Source organism: Bos indicus, chromosome 5 (assembly GCF_029378745.1).
Source record: "Bos indicus isolate NIAB-ARS_2022 breed Sahiwal x Tharparkar chromosome 5, NIAB-ARS_B.indTharparkar_mat_pri_1.0, whole genome shotgun sequence".
NCBI classification, from domain to species: domain Eukaryota; kingdom Metazoa; phylum Chordata; class Mammalia; order Artiodactyla; family Bovidae; genus Bos; species Bos indicus.
Window position 1 is genome coordinate 67,964,220 of NC_091764.1, and position 25,916 is coordinate 67,990,135.

Below are 25,916 nucleotides of genomic sequence, written 5' to 3' on the forward strand. Positions count from 1 at the left end.
CGCCACCCTTCTTTTTGTGCTAAAATGTTGGTGGTGAAGGATACAGTGGACTTAGACAAACACTTTATCATTAGATCTTTGAGGAAGAAAGAAACTGGAGGTATATGTTTCAAATGAGAAGCTGCTAGAGGCTGTTGCTCCGTGTTCCCAGGAGATGAGGCGTGAATGCTTATTTTGCATTTTCAAATAGAAACACATCTAATCTCATGCCCTTGACCAAAGAACAGTGCTTCTATTTTCTTGGAAGACTGTCTTCTCTGACACTGCAAATAGCTCTGAGCCTGGTGAGGGAGGAAAGGCCCTTTGGACCTGAACCAGGCAGCACAGCTGAATCTGCCTGTAATGGGGTGGGAGGCAGGGAGAGGGGGGTGACTTGTCCAGGACTCAGCCTGTGCTCTACTCTTCTCCTGAAAGCTCTGAGATGAGACTGTGATAAGAGAAAAATTACATGAGCTCAGTTATGTAAACTGGAGGAATCGGTCCTTTCTGGAAGATTTACTGGCTTCGTATTTTCTTCAGATATATCTGTTCGATTTCCCTTGTGCTCAAGAATTAAATGTACCTTTTAAAAAATTGAGCATTTGTGAAGTTTTAGGATCCCATTGTCCTTAGAGAGAAAGCACAATTATTGGTTTGCAGTTGGGGGCTTGCAGAGTTTCTGGATGCATGTATTCTCTTACCATGCTCAGCTGACGGTTCACGTACAGTGTGTCTGTGCTGCTGTGAGTTACCGTGTAGCCCTGGGCAGGTCATCCATCCATCCTTCATTTCCCTGTGTATATACTGGAAGGAATTTGTGCCCCTTCAGGGTATTTGAGGCGTAAGTGAGCAGGTGCAATGAAGATGAAAGGATGCTAGTAGCTCTGTTAGTCTGAATACTGTTGTCGAACCTAGGGGTGTATAGTAGTGAGGGGCGGTTCAGGAGCATGAGAGAATTGGCTTAAGACCCAGTTGCCAGGATGGGCATAAGGGCGCACCCAGGTGAAGTACAGTCCTTGCCTAGGTAGCTGGAATCAGCATTGCAGAGGGTCAGTATTAGGTTACCGCTGGTTGACCAGGCCAGTGGAATCGGGAGGCCTGGGGAAGGTGCTGGGCTGTGCCAGTGCGAGGGCTATTTAGGAATGGGGAGTTTCCACGTGGTATATGGGAATGCAGGAAGGTGGGGGATTTGGGGAATTACTGGAAAGCAGGGCAGCCCTAGAGAACTGGGGTTCTGCTCATGTAACCACCCACAGTCCAACAGGAATCCGGTTACCACCAGCAGTATGTAAAGTAGGAGTTTGGATTTTGTGAGACTGAAACTCAGTTCTCAGAATGAAATGCAAGACCAGGACCATAGGAGCAGCTAGAGTATCTTGATGCTAAATCCCAAAGTAGTGGGCTGCAGCTTTTTTCGTTTCTTCTGCCTGAGCATAACCACACTAGAGATTGGTGCCTGCCTACTGTACCCGAGGATGAAGGGACTTAGGTAGAGAAAAGGGGTTTGAGGAGTTTGGATATCACATGGGGCCTAACAGTTACAAAGTTTGTCCCTAACAATAGAATTAGTGTTGAATTAGGTCTAATCATGGAATTTCTGTCATTGAAGTAATTTTTTTGTACAGGTACTTAATCCCAACTGTGTCTTCTTTTCGAATATGGTATCTCTTGTAAGATTGGCAGAGCAGAATCCACTTAGTACTTCTACCACTGTAAAATTTCAGAGTGAATTCTGCCTTTGATCTTGTTCCTCCCTGGGCGTGTTATTAGCATGCTGTGCTGGACAGCTCCTACTTGTAAGGAACCAAGGTAGAAGATAGCGTCACAGGACATCCCTGTGTCAGTCAGTTCAGTCTCTCAGACATGTCCGACTATTTGAGACCCCATGGATTGCAGCACGTCAGGCTTCTCTGTCCATCACCAACTCCCGGAGCTTGCTCAGACTCATGGCCATCGAGTTGGTGAGGCCATCCAACCATCTCATCCTCTGTCATCCCCTTCTCCTCCTGCCTTCAGTCTTTCCCAGCATCAGGGTCTTTTCCAAGGAGTTAGTTCTTTGCATCAGGTGGCCAAAGTATTGGAGTTTCAGCTTCAGCATCAGTCCTTCCAATGAATATTCAGGATTGATTTCCTTTAGGATTGACTGGTTGGATCTCCTTGCAGTTCAAGGGACACTCAAGAGTCTTCTCCAACACCACAGTTCAAAAGCATCAATTCTTTGGTGCTCAGCTTTCTTTATAGTCCAACTCTCACATCCATACATGACTCCTGGAAAAACCACAGCTTTGACTAGACGGACCTTTGTTGGCAAAGTAATGTCTCTGCTTTTTAATATGCTATCTAGGGTGGGCATGGCTTTTCTTCCAAGGAGCAAGCGTCTTTTAATTTCATGGCTGCAGTCACCATCTGCAGTGATTTAGGAGCCCAAAAAAATAAAGTCTGACACTGTTTCCACTGTTTCCCCATCTATTTGCCATGAAGTGATGGGACCAGATGCCATGATCTTAGTTTTCTGAATGTCGAGCTTTAAGCCAACTTTTTCACTCTCCTCTTTCACTTTCATTAAGAGGCTCTTTAGTTCTTCTTTGCTTTCTGCCATAAGCGTTGTATCATCTGCATATCTGAGGTTATTGATATTTCTCCTGGCAATCTTGATTCCTAGTTGCATCAGAGTGACAACCAAAACCACTACCAATAAAACCACCACTGATAAAACCACATCTGGGATTTGCTTAAAATATTTTAGTTAAAAAGAAGACGTGTTATGTAATGAGATTGGTTAAATGTTGGTAATTGTTAAATATGGATGATTGGCACATGGGAGTGAGTTAATACTATTCTCTTCCATTCCTGTGGGGAAACAGTGAGTCCTGTCTCATATTTCCATGGTGGTGGATGGACATCAGACAGACAGGCTGGTCGAGGCTCTCTGTAACATCTGCTGGGCCCTAGCACCTGGTCCCCCTGGCCTCATGACCACAGTGGCCTCCAGAGTTCCCCCACCTCAGCTGAACTCACATCTGAAGGTTTGCTCCAGTTTTTCCAGACATTTTTTGGTTCTATGAATTGAATCCCTATAATCTGTTCTCTGGGAGGCCACAAACCAGTTTTTGTGCTGTCGTTCCCACTTCCAGAGGCCGGCTGCTGGTACCCATAGAATTGATTCTAGTACTTCTTGCCTGAACCAAGCTACTTAACCCTGACTCTAGGACTCAGACTGCTCATTTCTGTGTTAGAGGCTTTCAATTTGTGTTGATTCTCTTCTTCCTCCTTCCAAACCACAGCTTGCCCAGAACCTGCCTTCTTCTACCACCAGAGTAGATTTTACCTGTGTCCTATTTTTTCAGTCATTGTTGAAATTGTTAATGAATGAATGACAGGATTTGTTTTTGTCCATTGAAATTCAGTATTAGTGCCTTTGCTCAAAGAATTAATTTTATGATAGAATTTAAGAATCTTCCTCTTTGATGAGACAGGAGGTTTGGGAGATAATGAAGCAGACTGTTAAACTTCTGTCTGGACCAGGGATCGGCACACCTCTGTAAAGGGCCACATAGTAAATATTTTAGGTTTTGTGGGCCTTGTGGCCTGTGTCAGAGCTGCTCAGCTATGGAAGTAAATAATCGTGGCTGGATTTTAGTAAAGCTTCATGTATAGAGGGGGTGGTGGCTGAATTTCACTGCTGGGGCCTTAATTTGCCAGCCTCTGGTCCAGACACTGTTTCCAGCTTATTAGTACTCCAAACCTGGCTACATCAGAGTCCCTTGGAGATGGATATACATTCCAAATCCTAGGTCTTTTACTTACGCACCCCACTGACTCAGCAGTCAGTGTTCATAGTCCAAGGTAAAATTCCTGTTTGTTTCTAGATAAAGAAGAAAAAAGAAAAAAAAAAAAGAAGAAGAAGAAGAAAGTTTGGGTATAGTTATTTTAGTCTTAAAAATTTCCAGGATTTTTATACTAATTAATTGTTTGGTAGTTTTCTAAAGGGAGAAGATACTTGAAAAGGTTGTTTATGTGCTTGAAATGAAGGTCTTGCTGTTTCAAACCAGTTCCTGGGAACTGGTACTTGTCAGGCGGTTGAGAAGCTGAGCATGGTGTCTGTCTTTCTCGTGCAGTTAAACATGACTGGGAGCGAATGACAGAGGCGGTCCAGAACCACATTGGTTCTCTCAACTGGGGCTACCGCGTAGCTCTGCGGGAGAAAAAGGTCACCTATGAGAACGCATACGGAGAGTTTGTGGGGCCTCACAGGATTAAGGTAAGCGTGTGACTGCCTAAGAAGGGTTTTTTTGGTTTTGTATCTTTAAGCTTTTGTTGGGGGAGAAAAAGTGAAGGTGATTATCCTAATAAAGACATTAGTCACCCAGACCATCCAGTTGGGTGATTTTGTGGTCACTTCTTAGGGGCTTTCTCTTGTGGTGTAGTGAAGAATAAGAGGACTGGGTTTGGGGCCAGATTAGCAGGATTTGAATCTTGGCTCTATGTCTGCTTCCTAGCATTGTGCCCTTGAGCAACCTCTCACTGCATTAGCAAATTGTTGGGAAGATCAAATTGGTCACTGTAGTTAACAGCCTTTTGAATTACAATGTTGACAATTCTAAAGGATAATAAATTATTAAAAATTGATATATTGGTTCCTTTGTAGGCAACAAATAACAAAGGCAAAGAGAAGATTTACTCAGCAGAGAGATTTCTCATTGCCACTGGTGAAAGGCCGCGTTATTTGGGTATCCCCGGTGACAAAGAATACTGTATCAGCAGGTAAGGACAAATTGGGGGAGAAAAGAGGATTTCTGCTTTTTCTGTTTTCTTCAAATTCTTTTAATCCTTTTCCTAGAACTTAAGTTTTTCACGACATTTTTGCCCAAAGGAACAGGGAATTAGGGAAAAGAGGAAAAAACTTTAAACCAGAGAACATTAAAAAAATTCAGGATTATAAACATTGGTCATTTTATCACCCAGAGTTAATATCTCTACTCATATGTAGGTTATGCTTGCAATATTTATATTTGAAATTTATATGTATGTGAGTATGTCTTATAAATGTATACTATGTAAAACCCAGATGAATATTTACAGATACTTTGGAAAATAATTGATACATATGTCTGTACTTTTTTTTTTTTCCTTGCAAAATTAGGATTACATTTCCTTGCAAAATGTAGATACTATACAACTTAGAGGATAACAGGCCATTTAGGTTTCTCAACCCTAGTTTTTCCTTACTCTTTGCCATTTGAGTGGGTGCAGCGTCAATGCAGAGGGACCCTCTGAAATCAGTGAGTCAGGCAAGGTTTTGCTGTGCGGCTTATTTTTGCCCATCAAGTGGAAATACTGGTGACATTATTGTTCAGTAGTTTTGAATTATGATGTTATTAAGGTAGATTGTTGATAAATATGTCTCCTTGGATGCTCTTTTCCCAGGAGTTTCTTATTTTCTGATCATGTTATTACTATTTATTTTTAGGCTTTTTTCCTTTGTAATATGAGTTTATCCTGTGAACCTTTGCCCGGGATAGCTCAGTTGGCATCTCTCGTTTTCACTGTCTTAGATGAACTCCCTTGTCATATTTTTAAAAATTCGTCTACCAATAATACTTTTAGGATCTCTTATGTCTGGTGTCCTCCTCACTCTGCTAGAAGATTTTGTCAGGCTTTACTTTGAATGGTTTTTATATTACAAAACCCACACGTTGACAGCTTTTCTCCACCTCTCTCCCCACCGTTGGTGATTGGTGTGGTGGTTGAGGAAAAGTAACACAGGTTTTCCACCTCAGAGAGAGCTGGAGTGGTGGGTCGAGGGTGGGGTTTGGGTTTGCACATGTGCGATTTTAAACACATAAGTGGAGAATTACTCCAAATAGTACAAAATAAGCTTGTTTGGGAGTTGGACTGGTGTCAGAGTTGCTATGGTTTGCTGTGCTCACCCATGGAAGCTCGAGCTGCTCCCACAGCAGTTGAGTGGTGAGAAAGGAGAGTGTCTGAGACCTTGTAAAAATTCCTCAAATATTATGTGTGTAGCTAATCAGGATGGTTTTAGTCCTAAAAATGTCTTGTTCTTAAGAAAGTAAAAATACCTACTTTAATTTGGGTCATTATACACATATGGACATTTTTCTGTTCTTTTCTTCCTTTAAAAAAAAACTTTTTTTTTTCCAGTGATGATCTTTTCTCTCTACCTTATTGCCCGGGTAAGACCCTGGTGGTTGGAGCATCCTATGTTGCTTTGGAATGTGCTGGATTTCTTGCTGGTATTGGTTTAGACGTCACTGTTATGGTACGATCCATTCTCCTAAGAGGATTTGACCAGGACATGGCCAACAAAATTGGTGAACATATGCAAGAACATGGTATCAAGTTCATAAGACAGTTTGTACCAATAAAAGTAAGTGGGGTTGCCTGGAGGTTTGTTGATTCTATACTCAGATTAAAAGGTGAGAGAGTTGGGGTGGGTGAGGGAAGAAGCCTCCTTTCAGCATTATGAACCATTGGGGATATTGTCATTCCTCAATTGTGTGATTTAGGTATATATACTATTTCTACCTAAATAGGTCCTACCACCTAAATAGCTTTGTTCTTATTTGCAGATTAATGATTTCCTTCCCCTTTCAACTTTACCATCTTTTATTCTCTTCTGTTGAAATGCTTTGCTTTATGTGTTCCATTATTTTATTATCTTTGACCTGTTATATTAATACTTGCTCTTTTCCTACACATCAGTGATTTAAATAAGAGTTTAAGACTAGACTGATTTTTTTTCTTTCTTTCAAAGACGTTTCTCCTTAGTATACAGTATAGTCCACAGATGTACTGTATTATTCTTGCTTCCCTGGAAATGATTATCGAATTTTGTTATGTCAGCTGGCCTTGTTTTGCTTATTTAATCTTCTTTTCAGTTCTTTTGAAAGTGCTGAATAATATGCCAAATTCGGTACTTGTTAACCACAAATGTTCTGATACACAAGAGTGACAGAATCGATCACTTGACATATCTCTAACAGATTCCTGTAGGGCAAGTAAGGATGAGCTGATATTGTTTAAATTAAGGAGTTTTATTGTAATATTGTTTAAGGAATTTTAGCTGTTATTTTTAAAATTGCTTAATGGGCTAGTAATTTGGGGTTTTTTTGTGGGAGCATGAATCTCTTGATGCTGGTAAATAACAGTATAAGTGTGGGGATTAGAAAGACCCGAGTTCAAATCCTGTTCTGCCAGTTTCTTGCCATGTGACTCTGGGAGAATGACTGCTCCAAGCCTCACTTTCTTTTGTGAAATGATAATTGATAACATCCATCTCACGGTTCTCATGAGAATTCTACTAGCATTAGGACTGTGATTAGAAGAAACAGCTGTGTATATATGCTGTACTGATAAAAAGTAGCATCTTCCTTTCTAATCTCTGAACATTTTGGATGTCGTGCGCCCTTTGGGAACATGGTGGACTGTCCCTACTGAAATAAGCCTGTGTCTGTGTACATAACATTCTGCTCAGTTTACCAGGGTGATTTAAAGATTGTGGGCTTTCCTGGTGGCTCAGACAGTAAAGAATCTTCCTGCAAGGCAAGAGACCCAGGTTCAATCCCTGGGTCAGGAAGATCCCCTGGAGAAGAGAATGTCTTTCCACTCCAGTATTCTTGCCTGGAGAATTCCATGGACAGGGAAGCCTAGTAGCTATAGTCCATGGGGTCGCAGAGAGTTGGACACGACTAAGCAACCAACTTTTTAAATTTTTTTCTCAGAGATTGTAGTGTGCTTTCTCTGGCTTTTTTCTTTGCTGATTTGTCTCTGAATTTTATTCTATTTGAGAATTATTTGAAGGAAAGCCCCTCTAACAAACAGTAAGCAATGAGAAAGAAGGGAATAAATAAAAGAATCTCATGTCGTCCTAAAGATGTTGATGTGAGGGAGATGGGACATAAAAGACCTTACAAGCCAGATGTTGTATTTTAACTTTGGGTTAACCAGATAGGAGAGGACATAATTATCCACCTTGATATTGACATGTGTCTTTATTGTGGAGTAAAACCTTGTATCGCTTTCATAGGTTGAACAAATTGAAGCAGGGACACCAGGCCGACTGAGAGTGATAGCTAAGTCCACCGACACTGACCAAACCATCGAAGGAGAGTATAATACGGTAAGGAATGGACCTTGGTCATACTTCATTAGAAAGCAAATCACATGCTTATGCTGTATTTGCTGGGTTGCTGTTTCTAAACTGCTGGTTCTGTTCCTATTCTAAGACACCTTTATTACTTACGATATTATAATTTGTTTTGGTACAGGGATGGATTTAAATTTTTTCTACTGTAACTTAAATATTATTTATCAAATGGTTATTGAAAAGTATTAGCGTGTTAAAATGAGCTAGAATTTCTCTGTCTCATGTTCTTGTATTTCCCCAGCCCACCACTTTAAAAAAAACAAACTTCAGTGGTAGGCTATGCTTTGTCTCTATACTTGGCTAAATTTACTAAGGAATTGTTAATTCCCTTTTTCTTAAGAAATGTGTACAGCTTCTTACTATATCATGTTTAGAAGATTTAATTTAAATGATTTTGATTTGTTTAAACTCTTGGCATTGTTTTCTTAATAGAATATTTCTTTCCAGGTCTGGAACATGAATCAGATTGGCTTAATGGAAAAAAATCTGATGAAATAACTCATGCACAGCCTTTTTATTAACAGTCACTATATATTAATGATTTTTCAGGTATTGCTGGCAATAGGAAGAGATGCTTGCACGAGAAAAATTGGCTTAGAAAACGTGGGGGTAAAGATAAATGAAAAGTAAGAAAAGAATTTTTATTATGTTTTATTAAATACTATTTCAGTGATTTATAAGGTTCCTTAGTAGTGAAGTTTTAGGTGTTTGCTTGGTTTCTCTTTCGTTTGGCCATGCAACACGTGGGATCTTAATTCCCTGACCAGGGATGGAACCCTGGCTCCCTGAAGCGGAAGCATGGCGTCTTAACCACCGGACCGCCAGAGAAGTCCTTGGAGTTTTAGATTTTTAAAGTTAGTTTTTACCACAGTTGGAGCATTCCCTTTTTAAGCTTAGAGGACTCTTCATTCAGTGCTTATCACTGTCTTTCCTGTTTGTCTCCCCCCCCCACCCTTTTTCGAAATCTAAATGAAAGATGCACTGGCTTTAATTTTGTTTCTTTAATGTGTATATGTACAGTAAAAGATCCAACTCCTCACTGAATTGCAGTTACATGCTTTAAAAGCTTCATTGAATATGCAGATTTGAACCAGGTTTAAAGCTACCAAGTCTTAGAATCACTAGAGTGGTCACTACGTTTCTAGTGACAGCTGCAAATACGAAAACTTTGCTGTTTTATTAGCTAAAATCCTTTGCACTGTACCACTGCTCTGGATAATTGAGACTCTGTTTTCTGCTTCTGGAAGGGGCATGGGATATTTTCCCAGTATCACCTTTCCTACATCCATTTGAAAACAAGTGCTGTGAAAGGCTAGGTGCCTTGGAAATTGAAAATAGAGAGTCCCCACTACCGCCCCCTACCTCCCTTCCTTCTTACAGGAGGAACATTTATTCAGAAGAGATTTCTTAATCTTAATATGAGGATTTTTGTTTTATTCTTTTCCCCCTTGGGTTGGAGAGACAAGGGAGTTAAGGAGGTCTGATAAGATTTAGCGGACCAAGTGTTCCACCGTCTTGAAAACCTACTTGCCTGTGTGCACCGGGACCAAGGTTTAGATTTTATTTAATATTAATAGCTCACACTTATTCTGTACTTACCAGGGTCCATGGACTGCTGTGTAAATGTTTTGTACACATTTCTCATTCAGTTCTCACAACCCCTTTAGGTAGATGATGATATTTTTTTCTTCTGTTATTCCCATTATCATCATCCCCATTTATAGGTGGGAAAATGAGGTTTAGAGATGTTAAATAGCCTCCCAAGATCACAGAGGTAATAACTAACAGACCTAGTTACTGCAGTTCAGAATCCTCCTTTGTTCTTAACCACTGTGTTCTACTTTTCCCATTCCACGGTTTCTTAATAATTTTCTTATTCCTTTGATTTTCAAAATAGCTAGAATGTCTAAGCTTTTGGCTCCTCTGAGCTTTGTTGTTGTTGTTTTGGTAATACATTAGAACATCACCCTCAGCCAGACTCCCGATTTTGGGTTTCTTTGGGAGAAAGGGGATTTTGTTGGACTTATTAATTAACAGTGGTAATGGATAGTGCTTTTAACTGAATGAATTTGCAGGACTGGAAAAATACCTGTCACAGAGGAAGAGCAAACCAACGTGCCTTACATCTATGCCATCGGTGATATATTGGAAGGGAAGCTGGAGCTCACCCCCGTGGCCATCCAGGCAGGAAGGCTGCTGGCTCAGAGGCTGTATGGTGGCTCCACTGTTAAGGTGAGTGCTGGGGCTGTCAACACTGAGATGCTATTCGCAGTGGTCCTCCTGGTGCTCTGGGTAAGCTGCTGGTGAAGTTTTCCAGGTCTTGAATAATTTAGTTATTTTGATGATGGCATTCCCATATGTGCTTTAGTAACTATTCTAGGCAAGACATTGTTACGACCTCTCTACCTTTGTGATTTATTATGGACATTGTCACTCTCAGAATCAAACGAGGAGTAAAATGAGCTTGAGTAAATCACGTTTCAGCCCTGTTAGGTTCTGTAAATTCCTAATAATTGCATCTTACATCCATTCATTATTACCAATTGGTGTATAATGTTCTAAATCTGTTTATGGCACCTGACTAGGCTATAAAAGGATTTGAGAATGTAAGTAAATAATATCAGTCTTCAGAGCTGTTTGAAGTGATATTCAGGCTTTATTCCCCCATCCTTTATAAAAATAGATCTCCTGCTCTTGGAATGTTGAATGTGTTATATGAATGTTCTAAAGTGATTTTAAAAGTCAGTGGAGGAAATTAAAACTCTTATTTGTATCTTATGAGACTAGATGTCAAGAAAAGAATAAATATGCTCAATTAATTTTTTAAGACATTCTTCAAAGAACAGTTTTAACTTCACAGCAAAATCGAGAGGAAGTTTGGTGGCTCAGCGGTAAAGAATCTTTCTGCAATATAGGAGACGTGGGCTCAGTTCCTGGGTTGAGAAGGTCTTCTGGAGAAGGAAATGGCAACCCAACTCCAGTATTCTTGCCTGGAGAATCCCATGCACAGAGGAGCCTGGTGGGCTGCAGTCTATGGGGTGGGAAGAGTTGGACACAACTGAGTAACTCAACCACCACCACCATATAGATTTTCTATATATCCCCGGCCCCTAATTATTATCAATGTTCCCTTCCTAATTATTTTTTTAAAAGGATTCTGGAAATTATTTTTTAAAAAAGGATGGTAAAGAATTTAGTCACTCTCCATTTTCCTTGTGCATAAATCATCATAGGTTGATTTAGTTAGGTTATAGCAATGGAGCCTCAAAAATACTGCTAATAAAATTTGTGACAAGCATTTTGAATGTGTATGGGGTTAGTTTGGATTGTAGTATAATAAATCTTAATATTTTGAGATTAACAGGATTGAAAAGAGTTTTTAATACAAGGTTGTCTGATCATGTAGGGAATAGTAGTTGGTTCATAGTCCATGAGGTCGCAAAGAGTCGGACACAACCGAGCGACTTCACTTTCACTTTTCACTTTCATGCATTGGAGAAGGAAATGGCAACCCACTCCAGTGTTCTTGTCTGGAGAATCCCAGGGACGGGGGAGCCTGGTGGGCTGCCGTCTATGGGGTCGCACAGAGTCGGACATGACTGGAGCAACTTAGCAGCAGCAGCATATTACTATTTGGAATAAACTTAACTGCCTCTTTAAATGAATTATGTCTTTTATACTTTTGGAGTTTTTGAGTTTATGGTAAATCAAGAAAAGGTAATTCAGAAATATAATGAGGTGCATTTAATTTCTTTTTTTGGACCTTTTTATCTTTTTGATTTCCTAAAGTGAAAAGGAAAAAAATTTTATACCAATAATAATCAGAGGGAAAATATGCAAAAAATTGCTAGTAAATAAATGTGGAATTACTGTAGCACCAATTTTCTTAAAAATCCAGTGAATCCACCTACTTTGGACATAAACTTCTTTGTGTGAGCAGAGTACTATATTCTAGCATCTCCCAGGTAGAGCAGATTCTTTCTTAAAGTGCTTTCAGCTTTTATCAGCATCTCTTTTTTTCTTGTCCCTTTTTCATGCCCTGTTTTTTAGTCTAACTAATAGGACAAGTACTTTACTGAACAGGAAAATAAACAAGTGTTGCTAAGTCCCTGAGTTTGAAATCTTGTCAGTCTGTCAAGGATAGTAAACAAAACTGCAATACTAATAGATACCTAGGTTAATTGTATTTGGGGAAATTACACATTGTTTTAAGAACTGTGTAATCCTTTTAATTTTGTCCCATGTGCATTAATATATCATTCCCATATATCTGAGAACATTAATGGATCCACATCCACCTGCCTTCCTTCTGCAGGAGCAGCTAGCTGTCTGTTGAAAACTTCAGCTTAACATAAACACCTGCCTAAATTAAATCTGTTGTGGGATTTTAAGAGAACCCAAACTGAATAATGGGTGTTTGTGTCTTCCTCCAAAATTGATAACATGTATTCATTGCCCTATAAGAGTGTTTGGAGAAAAGAGGACAGAGAGCAGCTGTGTTTGTCCATGCCTGGCACTGTGCTCAATGCCGTGTACGCACGCACCTCATTCCACTACAGAGCAGCTATAGAGACTGATGACACGTTACAGGGAATTAGGTAACTGTCCAAGGTCACAATGCTTGGAGGCAGCCAAGGCAAAAATCTAGTCCATATCTGATTTGTAGGTACTGCTGTGTTAACCGTGAAAATGCATCTCGTAAAGACACCTGAAATGGTAAAGAATCTACCTGCAGTACGGGAAACCAGGGTTCGATCCCTGGGTTGGGAAGATTCCCTGAAGAAGGGAATGGCAACCCACTGTTGTATTCTTGCCTGGAGAAGTCTATAGACAGAGGATCCTGGCAGGCTACAGTCCATGGGGTCGTAAAGAGTTGGACACGACTAAGCAACTAATGGAGAAGGCAATGGCACCCCACTCCAGTACTTTTGCCTGGAAGGTCCCATGGACAGAGGAGCCTGGTAGGCTGCATGCAGTCCATGGGGTCGCTAGAGTCGAACACGACTGAGCGACTTCACTTTCACTTTTCACTTTCATGCATTGGAGAAAGAAATGGCAACCCACTCCAGTGTCCTTGCCTGGAGAATCCCAGGGACGTGGAAGCCTGGCGGGCTGCCGTCTATGTGGTCACACAGAGTTGGACATGACTGAAGCGACTTAGCAGCAGCAGCAAGCAACTAACACAAAGACATGAGGAAGATTTGGGAAGTATCAATTATAAAAGGTGATGAGGGTAGAAAAGATGTCTCAAGACTCTAAAGACTACCACTTGTAGTAGTTTAGTACAAGAGGTGCTTGTACTAAATGAAGTGGAAAGTATATTGAAAAAATTTAAATGAATCTTTTTAACAGTAGATTAAAGTCATTTTCAAAGCTGCTAAACATATTTGCCCTTAAATATTCTGTTATTTTTGGGAACGTGAGGAAGGAGAAAAATATTTTTATCATTTCAAAAACAGAGAACAGATCATAAAGGTGAGTCAACCTGTAGGTGATGGACATTCTAGTAAGCTCTTTAAAAAGCCAGATGATAAGACACATGTACCAGCTTTAAAAGATTGTAATGGGAACTTATTTGAAAAGACCCTGATGCTGGGAAAGATTGGAGGTGGGAGGAGAAGGGGACGACAGAGGATGAGATGGTTGGATGGCATCACCGACTCAATGGACATGGGTTTGGGTAGACTCCAGGAGTTGGTTATGGACAGGGAGGCCCAAAGAATTGGACACGACTGAGCAACTGAACTGAACTGAATGGGCACTCCAGCTGTTTTCTCCAAGGAGCAATAGATTTCTTGGATTTTAGAATTGCTCAAACACTTGAAATAATTTTATTATTACTTAAAATGTTGCTTTGTAAGCTCAGTTTTACAGTAAATATAAAAATATTTTTTGTCAGAACTGTAGAGAAACCACAGTACACATCTCTGCAATTTGAGGATGGAGTGTGTTCTGAAAGTTTATTAGCTTGATTAGTCAAATAGAAGTATTGAGAAAAAGGACTACATTTCTCAGGTTAGGCCACAATAGTCAGTTAAGCCAATTGGAAACAGTTTTGGGACCAGGGAGAAAAAATATCTTTAATTTGGATCCAGGTTTCCATCTGATACATTATTTTCTGCCATCATTTAATTTAATGCACATCTGCTTAAGGTGAATTCCTTGTGGGGTTTTTGGTTCGTGTTTTAGTTTATTATGTCTTCACTTTATACTTTTTGGAAGATATTTTTGCTGAATAGAGAATTCCAGACTTACAGTGTTTATTTAAGTATTTTAATAATTTACCCATTGTCTTCTGGTTGCATAGGAGAATATGCTATCATTTTTATCTTTGCTCCTCTTAAGATTTTCCCTTTCACTGTTTCTTAGCAATTTGATTATTGCATGCTTTGCCATGCTTTTCTTTATAATTCTGCTTATGGTATATCAAGATTTGGAGATTTATCTGTTCATAGTTTTTATCAAATTTGGAATTTTTTTTAGCTATTCAGTTAAGTTTTTGCTTTCCTCCTCTTTTGTCCCCTCTCCAAGCCTCAAATTAATGACTGGTGATTCACTTGCTATTATCCCATGGGTCTCTGATGCTCTGTTTATGTTTTTCCCCCTGTTTCTGTGCTTTTCTCAGAGAGCCTATTGCAATGTCTTCAAGTCCACTGATCTTTTCTTTTGTAGTCTTGGGATGTAAATCCCATTCTGTGTAATTTGCACTTCAAATAGTTTCATCTCTACAAGTTACATTTTCCTTTTCTGTCCTCAGCAGACTGCATTTTTATCTACCTTCTTGAGCCTACAGAACACGTTTTTAATAGCTCTTTTAATGTCCTCTGCTAATCGCATCATCTCTTTCGCAGTGTCTATTTCTATTGATTAGTTTTATTCTTGATATTAGTTTGGAAGGATAAAGACTTTGTGCCGTTTACACTGTTGGGTGCTGGGTTTTGTTGCATTCCTTTATATAGTGTTGGAGTTTGTTTTGGTGGCCCGTTAAGTTACACAGGAGTCAGTTTATCCTTGTGTAACCTGCTTTTCAGCTTTTTTTGGGTGTGTCAACAGTAATGTTTCATTTAGGCCTAATTTAGTTCTACTCAATGGAGGCCCTTCCAAGGAGTCTGTCCCATTCCTCCTACTGTGAACTCTTTCCCTACTCGGGCTTGTAAGAGTAGGTCATTTTGGGGCTCACTGCTTGCCAGTGGCTCCTTCCTCACCCTGATTGCTTTCCTCTGGCATTGATTTACAGATCAGTGCTCAGCCCAAATCTCAGGAGGCCCTCTCTGCCGATCTCACTTTCTCTTTAAGCAGCCTCACCCACTTTGCTGTTCTTCCCTGCAGCTTCCGGCCATGTTGGCATCTCTGAACCGGGATCTCTGTCACTGTAACTCAGAAAGACCACTCTGCAGTCTGTTCCCTCTCCTTACCAAGCCCTAGAAAGTGCTCTGGGCAGGAAACTCGCCTCATTTGTTGCCCTTCTTGTTTCCTATCTCAACAGCAGCCGTGGTGCTGCGCTGCCCATGGTCCAGTGTCTAAGAAGTGTTTCATATTTGTCTGTTTTTTTTTTTTTTTTTTAAGTTGTTTAAAGCAGGAAGTAAACCTGGTCCATTATGGGTGTAAGCAGAAGTCTGTCTTTACTTTTGAATCAGAATTCCAAGGATTTGTATTAGAGGGAAAAAAGACTATATATTGCTAATTCTAGAGGGAGGCACATTTTAAAGATTCCACCCTACTGTGTTAGAGAGTGAGAATTGTATTGTTCATATTTTAAGTTCAGAATGACTTAACCTCTTTGTCCAGATGTGACTGGGTAGGTTTTTACCAACTGGCGTTTGCAAATGTATTTGGCATCTCCGTAATTGTGTTTTTCATAATTCACATCAGCATATTAAAGCCTCTGAGAAATCTGATGGTTGAGAAACCTATTTGCTTAATACAGCATTTTACAAACTTGTTCGACTTCAGAACCCTTTTGTCATCTATGACTATTAAAGTATGCTTTGGAAATACTGTCATAGTCATGAACTTTTTTTTTTTTTGAATAATTTTGTTTATTTATTTATTTTTGACTGTGCTGGGTTTTTGTTACTCCACAGGCTTTTCTCTAGGTGTAGCCAGTGGGGGCTACTCTCTAGTTGGCTATGTGCAGGCTTCTCATTGTGGTGGCTTCTCTTGGGCAGCACCACTCTAGGGCATAAGGGCTCTGGTAGTCACGGCTCCCAGGCTCTAGAGCACAGGCTCAGTAGATGCGATGCATAGGCTTAGTTGCTCTGTGGCACGTGCAGTCTTCCCGGATCAGGGGTCAAACCTGTGTCTCTTGCATTGGTAGGCAGATTCTTTACCACTGAGCCACCAGGGAAAAGCCCATCATGAACTTCTTTTGTTCCTTGGTCTTCGTTACCATGTTAATGGCTGCATAAGAGTGCATTGAGAATATGTACTACAGAACCACTTTCTTACTTGAATTTTAAAGCCACTCTGATATTTCCACTATTGATGAGAACTGCAACATTGCTCAGTTAATTTACATAGCTTTTTCTGTATATTAAATTATTATCATAGATTTCTAAAAGTGAGGTTATTGGGCCAAAAACTGTAAAATGTTTTTATGGCTCTTGATTTGTATTACCTAATTGATTTTCCAGTAAAGTCTGTTAACTTCTGCATTAGTAATAGACTTACAACATTGGGTGCACGAGGATTGTTTTTGTGTTATTTAACGGAGAGAAAGCATGTGCTTATCAACATGAGTTGATAGCTGGATGAGAAGCCGCATGAGCCTCTTATTCATGACTAGTCTTGACAGAATGTAAACCTCTGCTGAAATATTATCACATCAGTTAATGGTTCTCAGTACAGTAGGCTTTTATTAGTCTACTTTTCTCTTCCTCATTTTGAAGTTTTTTGAAGTATATGTTCTTTTGAGTTATAATCTCTCCCATCATAACTCCCTTCCTCTGTTTTGAAACAGTGTGATTATGAAAACGTTCCAACGACTGTTTTCACTCCTTTGGAATATGGGTCTTGTGGTCTTTCTGAGGAGAAAGCTGTGGAGAAATTTGGGGAAGAAAATGTTGAGGTAAGTTTTACTCTTCACTACTTAGTACTCTTTTTTCCAAAATTTAAAATAATTTCTACCATAAAGAGAAGCTGAAAAATAGTACAAAGAACTTTTGTATACCCATTTTCCAGATTCATGTATTAGTAACATTTTGCCCATTTGTTTTATCCTCTTCATAGTCTCTTTATCTCCGTGCATCTGTGTGTATTTCTTTTTCCTGAACCATTTAAGAGTAAGTTGAATGCCCCTTTACCCCTAAATGCTTTAATACTATGAACAAGGACATTTTCCTATCTAAACACATGGTGGTTACTACTTTTTAGACAGTTTACTGTTGATATAATATTGTTATCTGACCTACCTTCCATTCATCAGTTGATCCAGTAATTCTTGGTTCTGTTTTTCAAAACCACTTTTACTGGTTTCTTTTTATTATTGATATAGTTAAAAAATACAGGGAAAAACTAAAAAGTACCTACATTTCTACTGTTCTATTAGCTTTTTTTTTTCTACCATTACCCTTTAATTTATAGCTAATGTTGCCAGTCACTTTTTATCCTATATATAGTCAAGGAAGGGATTCCCTCGTAGCTCAGTTGGTAAAGAATCTGCCTGCAGTACAGAAGACCCAGGTTCAATTCCTAGGCCAGGAAGATCCCCTGGAGAAGGAAATGGCAACCCACTCCAGTATTCTTGCCTGGGAAATCCCATGGATGAGGAGCCTGGTGGGCTAGTTTATGGGGTCACTAGAGTCAGGCACGACTTAGCTACTAAACCACCACCAATGTCAAGGAAACTGCACCTGAAGTAAACTACTTTTATATACACAAATAATGCCACACAAAGGGTCTGCTGTTTAAATCATTTGGGAAAAAAAGTTTGCAGTAAAACCTTAAAGACCAGATTTGTGAATCAGAGTACATTTTGTAATATGAAAGTCTATTTTAAATTTCTCAACAACTTCTTTTATTCTATATTTTAGTAATAGCATGTAATATTGATCTATCAGGAACACATTATTAGCATTTTTTTCTGGTTATAAGAATAGTATACCCTCATAGGAAATTTTCAAAATATTAAAAAAGGAAATTTTAATTCATGAAAAGATAACTGCTATTAATATTTTTGCATATTCTAGTCTAAGTATCTATTTTATATATGTATAATTTTGTGTTGGTATACATAGCTTAATTTTTAAAGTGTGATTAAGTTACATGCAATTTTCTGTTGTACTTGACAATTAGTGTTAGATCACAAGCATTTCCCTCTAAAAGCACCATTTTAAAAAATTGCTTTGGCAATATTTCCTTTCAAGGGTGCTACTTATAGTAATTTTTTAAGCCATTTTATTAGATTAATTTCTCACTATTATGAATAGAATGATGAACATCTTTGTTACTCATTGTCTCTATCGCTGATTATTTTCTGAGTATATATTGCTATCAAAATATAACTTAAATTTTAAGATTCTTAATAGTCTATTTTTTCAGATAATTTTTTGTATTTGTTTGATTAGAATTTGCATTTTTCATTATAAAGGCAAGGCGTTTGAGTTGAAGAAATCTTGAAAAATACAAAGGAAATAGGAAACAATCCCTCATAGACTTATGTTGATAACACAGCTGTTGTTAGTAGTTTTTAAAATCATTTTTTCCCCTGTGTAATTGTCGTGATACTATGATACTATACATTCAGTTTTGTAACCCACATTTATCAAAAAATTTATATCATATTACAAGGTAAAAGAATGTTATATAATGTTTAGATAATCAGTGTGTTTTTAAAATATCCTACCAACATTGTATGTTTTGAAACGAGGCTAGCAGTTGAAGGAGAAAAAATCCCATTAGTCATCCAAGACTTAAATTTATGAAATGTCAGTAAGGATGTCTGTGTCCTTTCATCTGCCATCTCTCCCTCCTTCCTTCCCTCCTTCGATACTTTTGGTGGATAATTTCAGAGAAGGAGATGTCTTTGGAAATATTAAGTAAGAGAACTAGATAATTGCTATAATTGTTCCTGGCACCATACTTGTTTCTTGCCCAAAGTTGTCATTCTTTTGAGGTAACAAGATAGCATTGGTTTCTTTTTTTTTAATGCAAGACGGAAAGTAATTACATGGCTTCTATCTCTCATTTGCTTGAACTTTGTTGTTGTTACATAAGGTTGATTCATTGGAGGCTGAAGTATAATTAAGGGATGAGATTCTGGCAAAAGAGTTGTCAACTATGAGTTTAAAGTTATTTACCTTCTGACCAGGTTCTTATATGTTCCATGAATTTTTTTGTTTAATAAAAGTCTAATTATTAAATATTAAAGAACATCCACTGTCTTCACACCACAACTAGTGTTTGACAGACATACTTCTTGATCAGATCAGATCAGATCAGATCAGTCGCTCAGTCATGTCTGACTCTTTGCAACCCCATGAATCACAGCACGCCAGGCCTCCCTGTCTGTCACTAACTCCTGGAGTTCACTCAGACTCACGTCCATCGAGTCAGTGATGCCATCCAGCCATCTCATCCTCTGTCATCCCCTTCTCCTCTTGCCCCCAATCCCTCTCAGCATCAGAGTCTTTTCCAATGAGTCAACGCTTTGCATGAGGTGGCCAGAGTACTGGAGTTTCAGCTTTAGCATCATTCTTTCCAAAGAAATCCCAGGGCTGATCTCCTTCAGAATGGACTGGTTGGATCTCCTTGCAGTCCAAGGGACTCTCAAGAGTCTTCTCCAACACCACAGTTCAAAAGCATCAATTCTTCAGCACTCAGCCTTCTTCACAGTCCAACTCTCACATCCATACATGACCACAGGAAAAACCATAGCCTTGACTAGACGAACCTTTGTTGGCAAAGTAATGTCTCTGCTTTTGAATATGCTATCTAGGTTGGTCATAACTTTCCTTCCAAGGAATAAGCGTCTTTTAATTTCATGGCTGCAGTCACCATCTGTAGTGATTTTGGAGCCCAGAAAAATAAAGTCTGACACTGTTTCCACTGTTTCCCCATCTATTTCCCATGAAGTGATGGGACCGGATGCCATGATCTTCGTTTTCTGAATGTTGAGCTTTAAGCCAACTTTTTCACTCTCCACTTTCACTTTCATCAAGAGGCTTTTTAGTTCCTCTTCCCTTTCTGCCATAAGGGTGGTGTCATCTGCATATCTGAGGTTACACCTTGATACGATGGGTCTAAATTGTGCTTCTGTCTTCCTAGGTTTACCATAGTTACTTTTGGCCATTGGAATGGACGATTCCATCAAGGGATAACAACAAATGTTACGCAAAAGTAGTCTGCAATATCAAAGACAGTGTAAGTGCTATTCATATTTACTCCTTTCTACTGATTGCATTTTATTTTTACTATGCAGCTCTGTTTTGACCACATGATACACATATTGCATTCTTTTCGTATTTCACCTGTGAGTCTCCCCAGGTGTGTGGACGTTACTAGGGTGAGGCCCATGATGACACGGCCTGACTCCCCTCTGCTTGAATGTGTTGTGGGCAGGCAGTCAGAACCAATGAAGCCATTGACTATCTAAAAATAATGACAGAACAAGAAAGGAGTAACCCAAGTTCATATGCTAAGCAGCCAGCACTAGTGAGAAAGCTGGAATGGGGGAACTCTTAATTGGGTTCTGATTTAAGATTTCATTGCTTGCTGCTTTGTGTAACAACTAGTAACAAAGACCTAAGGATAAACCCCCTGACCTCACAGGCTTTGTTTCCATACCTACAAAGTGATGAAGTCATTGGTTTTCAGACTTTCTGACTACTGCCCCCGTTTTCTGTATCGTCACCCGGGACAAGTGTGTGTCTGTGCACATGCTCTGTACGTGTTCCGTGTGTGTGATGAGAACTCAGGATTTACTCTCTTAACAACTTTCGTATCAAACTAGCAGCAGTGTTAGTTACATTTATCCTGCTATACATTACACCGCTGGGGCTTCCCAGGTGGCTCAGTGGTAAAGAATCTGTCTGCCATTGCAGATGTGAGTTTGATCCCTGGGTCAGGAAGATCCCCTGGAGAAAGAAATGGTAACCCACTCCAGTATTCTTGCCTGGGAAATCCCATGGATGGAGGAGCCTGGTGGGCTGTACAGTCCACGGAGTGGCAAGAGTTGGACACGACTGAGCACACATGCACACACATTATACCCGGAGTGCTTATTTAGTCTTATAATTGGAATTTTGTACCTTTCGACTAGCTTGATCCATTTCTCCCTTCCCGCATCCCCTACCTCCGGTAACCAGAAATCTGATCTCTTTTTCAAAGTATTAATGACTCTCACAGCACTGTGTTAGTTCCTGGTATAGAACATAAAGGTTTGGTTATTTGATATTTTATACATTTCAAATGATCATCACGATAACTCTAGTCTGACTGTATTCCCCACACTGTACATGACTGTCTGGTGACTTACTTATTTTGTAACTGGAAGTCTGTACCTCTTGGTCTCTCTTACCTTTGTGGGTTGAATCTTAACGAGAATTAGTATATTTTTAACTTAGTTGAGATCTTAGTTTTCAAAAAGTATCCCCAATAAAAATATAAACAGCTAAAAGAATCCATATGTTAATAGCCTAATGAATTCATTTTTTTCATTTTGGGATTTGAGTATAATTAAGTGGTGTGTTTGGAGAAGGCAATGGCACCCCACTCCAGTCAGTACTCTTGCCTGGAAAATCCCATGGACGGAGGAGCCTGGAAAGCTGCAGTCCATGGGGTCGCTGAGGGTCGGACATGACTGAACGACTTCACTTTCACTTTTCACTTTCATGCATTGGAGAAGGAAATGGCAACCCACTCCAGTGTTCTTGCCTAGAGAATCCCAGGGACGGGGGAGCCTGGTGGGCTGCTGTCTACGGGGTCGCACAGAGTCGGACAGGAAATGATGTATTGGTTCAGTAACTACTGCTTTACACAGTAGCACAGTTGCAGATTGCTTTTTTGCAGAGCGCAGGGTTCTAGGAAAACCTGGATTCACTACAAAAAAGGTCATCAATAGATGCATTTAATAAACAGACATACTAGGATTACCTCTAGCAAGCTATACAGAATTGACATAGAGAACAGTTTTATGTAGACTTTTGTCTGTTTAGATGTAATTTTAATAAAGTTATTTGTATGAGAATGCATTAGATACCGTGCTGCTACAGACAAAAGAGAATGTCACGTGTTCCTGCTGGCAGTCTGGTGTCTAGTAGGGGATACTTGATTTGCATACAGCAGTCAGTGAAACCTCAAAAGTTTCCTTTATATCAAGCAAATCTATTTTAACTGTACCCAGTTCTTTTTTTTTTCTTTTACTGCTGTGTCATTTGTTCAAATGGCATTTTTTTATATAATATGAAAAATAACTTAAACTACCAGTGAAAACTCATTTTAATTAAAATAACTGAGGATGGTATTGTTGGATGGTATTGCTGTCAATTATTTTCATAAAAAAGACAGTATTACAAGAGATGAATACTTGTCATTGCTCTTTTGTCATAAGCCATCCTATATAAAAGCTTGCTTCTGGTTTTTGACCATCCCTGGGGCAGGCTGTATTCATTTTGAGTTTGGTTACTTCACAGTGACTGAATGTGCTTGGTTTTAAATAGTACTTGCTTGCTAGGCTTTTATTCTTTTTGTATGCTATACTTTTTATACACAGTGTATTTGAAATTTGCAGAAAGGAATAGGGCAAGTACCTACTGCACACTCTGACTATTAACATGTTGGTGTATTTGCCCAGAGCTTCTCTTACGAGAGACAGACATTTGTGTCATAGAGGCAGTTTATAACACATAGGTGCCCAGTCATGTCCTACTCTTTGTGACCCCATGGACTATAGCCCACCAGGCTCCTCTGTCCATGGAATTTTTCAGGCAAGAATATTGGAATGGGTTGCCATTTCCTCCTCCAGGGGAGCTTCCCCACTCAGGGATCAAACTCTGATCTCCTGCCTTGGCAGGCAGATTCTTTACCCATGAGCCACCGGGGAAGCTCACAGTTTATAATAGGCTATATTTACTTATTGAACATGTAAAATGTGTCTGCCATTACTTAATGGTCTACATGTACTAACTTATTTAAGCCTTGTATAATCCTGTGAAGTACTGTGCTATTGTTATCCCCATTTTATAGACAAGGAAGCTGAAGTGTGGAAGTTAATTGTGCTAGGAGCTGGAATTCAGTCCAAGGCAACTAGAATCCATGCTGTTAACTTCTAGCCCAGTAGTCTTTCACATTCCTTCTTGGTCCTCCACCCCCATTCCTTCCCTGCCCCAGAGACCACACTCTCCTCACGTTGGGCTGTCTCACTGTTCATACTTTTGTATATTTGCTGCCTATTATGTCCTGTAAACATCATACATCGTGGTTTAAAGAAAGGTGGTATCCTCAGCTAAATAGAAGCCTGTACCTTTTCCTTTTTAATCTCACCTTTTGAGATCTATCCATATTATTGCATTTAAGTCTTGTGCTTTGTTTACCAATTGCACAATCCCTGATTGCCAAAATGAATAAAGGAAGAGTCTAACATGAAGTGGATTACATACAGAAGGCCCTTCCTGACTGTTTTCAGGGAGCCATTGAACATCAGATAAGGCTCTGTGCCTCACTGCCTGAGCTGCCTCGTCTGTTACAAGAGGGTTGGATTGGGTGGGCCAGCCCAGAGCTCGGAAAGTCTGCACAGTAGAATGCAACAGGTTTCCCTGCTCTTGGCAGGGGTAGCCTGAGTTAGGATTTAGCATTTATCCAAAATTATTCCCACACAGGTATTTCAGAATTGCCAAATATTTTTCTCTTGCTTTCAAAAATGTTTTCACATTGGAAGGCTCTCAGATTCTTCTGTCTACTCCCAAAACTTCAGTTTAAATGGTTTTTTAATTTGAATGGCTGCTATTAAATGTTTCAGCTCCCACAGTTTACCTGGAGCTTTGAGACAACCGGATAGAGATGAGGGCACCACTGAACAGCCCTTTGAGAACACTTTCCAGAACATTTTGGTGCTTACGGGGTTGCACACATTTTTGCTTTTCCAAAGTGTTTTTTCTCATCACCAGTGGCTGGTTCTTTCTCTTCCTTCTTGCTTAATGTGACCACAGTTCTGTATTAGCCCGTGTTGCAGTACCTTCAACCTACACAGCTTTCAGCAGCAAGCATCAGTATTTCTGAATGTTTTTTTTTTTTTTTTAGATTAGACTGGAAAAAATATTCCAGGCTGTTAAGGAGGGAAAATTCTACATAATTGTATCACTTTTTTGTATCTTAGGAACGTGTTGTGGGCTTCCACGTACTGGGTCCAAATGCTGGAGAAGTGACCCAGGGCTTCGCAGCGGCGCTCAAATGTGGGCTGACCAAAGACCAGCTGGACAGCACCATCGGAATCCACCCCGTTTGCGCAGAGGTGCGTCTCCACACTTTCTTTTTTATTATTATTTTTTCTCCACACTTTCAATTAAGGCTAGATGGTGCCTGTCCATGTGTGTCGGTCATGTCTGACTCTTTGTGACCCCCATGGGCTGTAGCCCACCAGGCTTCTCTGACAATGGGATCCTCCAGGCAAGAATACTGGAGTGGGTTACCATTTCCTACTCTAGGGGATCTTCCCGATCCAGGGATCGAACCCGAGCCTCTTGTGTCTCCTACATTGGCAGGTGGATTCTTTACCACTGCACCACCTGGAAAGCCCACTAGATAGTACTGTCGTGGCGGATATGCTTTAAATCGTTTATCATGTGTCATAAATTATTTTCATGGCAGTCAGCTGATGATGACATTCAAAAAGAGCATCAATCCTTGTTATCCCTGAGCTACCTGGAGGCTAATGATGTTGTCTCCCTCGTTAGCTTTCGGTGTCAAAGGATGAGAAAGTGAAGCTTGTGAAAGAAAGAGCAAGCCAATGACAGGAGAACTGATTTCCCAGTGGGGCCTCTGGGTGTCGTGTTTCTCCACACCTGTCAGTGCTCATCCGCGAGCCACTTACTTACCGTGCTACCACTAGGTAGGGCTTGTAGACCAGGCATGCGTCTACGCTGGAGAGCCCGGAGGCCGGGGGAGTTACGTGTCGAGAGGCTCAGGAACGGAGCTGAGCAGCGCAGCCTGGAAGGGTGTTCTCGTTTCCTTTGGCTCTGTCTTTTCCCTGAGTGTCTTCCTCTGTACTGTGCACCTGTTTAGTGACCAGGTCATTACTCACAGAAACCTTTGTATATGTTGTTTGGTTGTGGGTTTTATTTGTTGTTGTTTTGTTTTTGAAAACTTGTTTTTGTGAAGTAAAACTGAATTTCAAAAATGATACATAAAAATTGAAAAGAGAATAGATTTTTAAAAGCTCTTGAAGATTGTGCAGTGTATCTTTTATTCAGTGTCATGACTAAGACTGTCTAGGGAAGGAGAGGAGCCAGTCAGTGTCATTCTTTTTCAAAAATAGTATGTTAGTTTCTTGGGGCTGACATAACACACTACTGCAACTTAGGCGTTGAGAAACAACAGGAATGTCTGCTCTAAGAATGCTGGAGGCCAGAGTCAGAAAGCAGGGCCATGCTCCGTCCAGGGCCTCTGGAGACGAGGCCTTCCTTGCCTTTACAGCCTCTGCCTCTGGCTTCATGTGGCCTCACCTGCTGCGTGTCTGGGTCCACATTTCCCTCCTACTGTAAGGTCATTGATTAGGGCCCCGCTGATCCAGCATGGTTTTGTTTTCACTCGGTTACATCTGCAAAGACCCTGTTTC

At 40.0% G+C, this 25,916-nt stretch overlaps 1 protein-coding gene across 3 annotated transcripts in view; it reads left to right on the forward strand.

Annotated features, from left to right (window-relative positions):
- Positions 1–25,916, forward strand: part of TXNRD1 (thioredoxin reductase 1) — a 63,170-nt gene that overhangs the window by 31,403 nt on the left and 5,851 nt on the right. For all 3 annotated transcript variants that reach the window (XM_019961216.2, XM_019961213.2, XM_070789636.1), the window contains 9 exons: positions 4,098–4,240; positions 4,628–4,743; positions 6,142–6,367; positions 8,027–8,119; positions 8,696–8,772; positions 10,222–10,378; positions 17,106–17,213; positions 20,411–20,506; positions 24,459–24,593. In XM_019961216.2, coding sequence (XP_019816775.2) covers positions 4,098–4,240; positions 4,628–4,743; positions 6,142–6,367; positions 8,027–8,119; positions 8,696–8,772; positions 10,222–10,378; positions 17,106–17,213; positions 20,411–20,506; positions 24,459–24,593 — 1,151 coding nt within the window. The remainder of the gene's footprint in view (positions 1–4,097; positions 4,241–4,627; positions 4,744–6,141; positions 6,368–8,026; positions 8,120–8,695; positions 8,773–10,221; positions 10,379–17,105; positions 17,214–20,410; positions 20,507–24,458; positions 24,594–25,916) is intronic.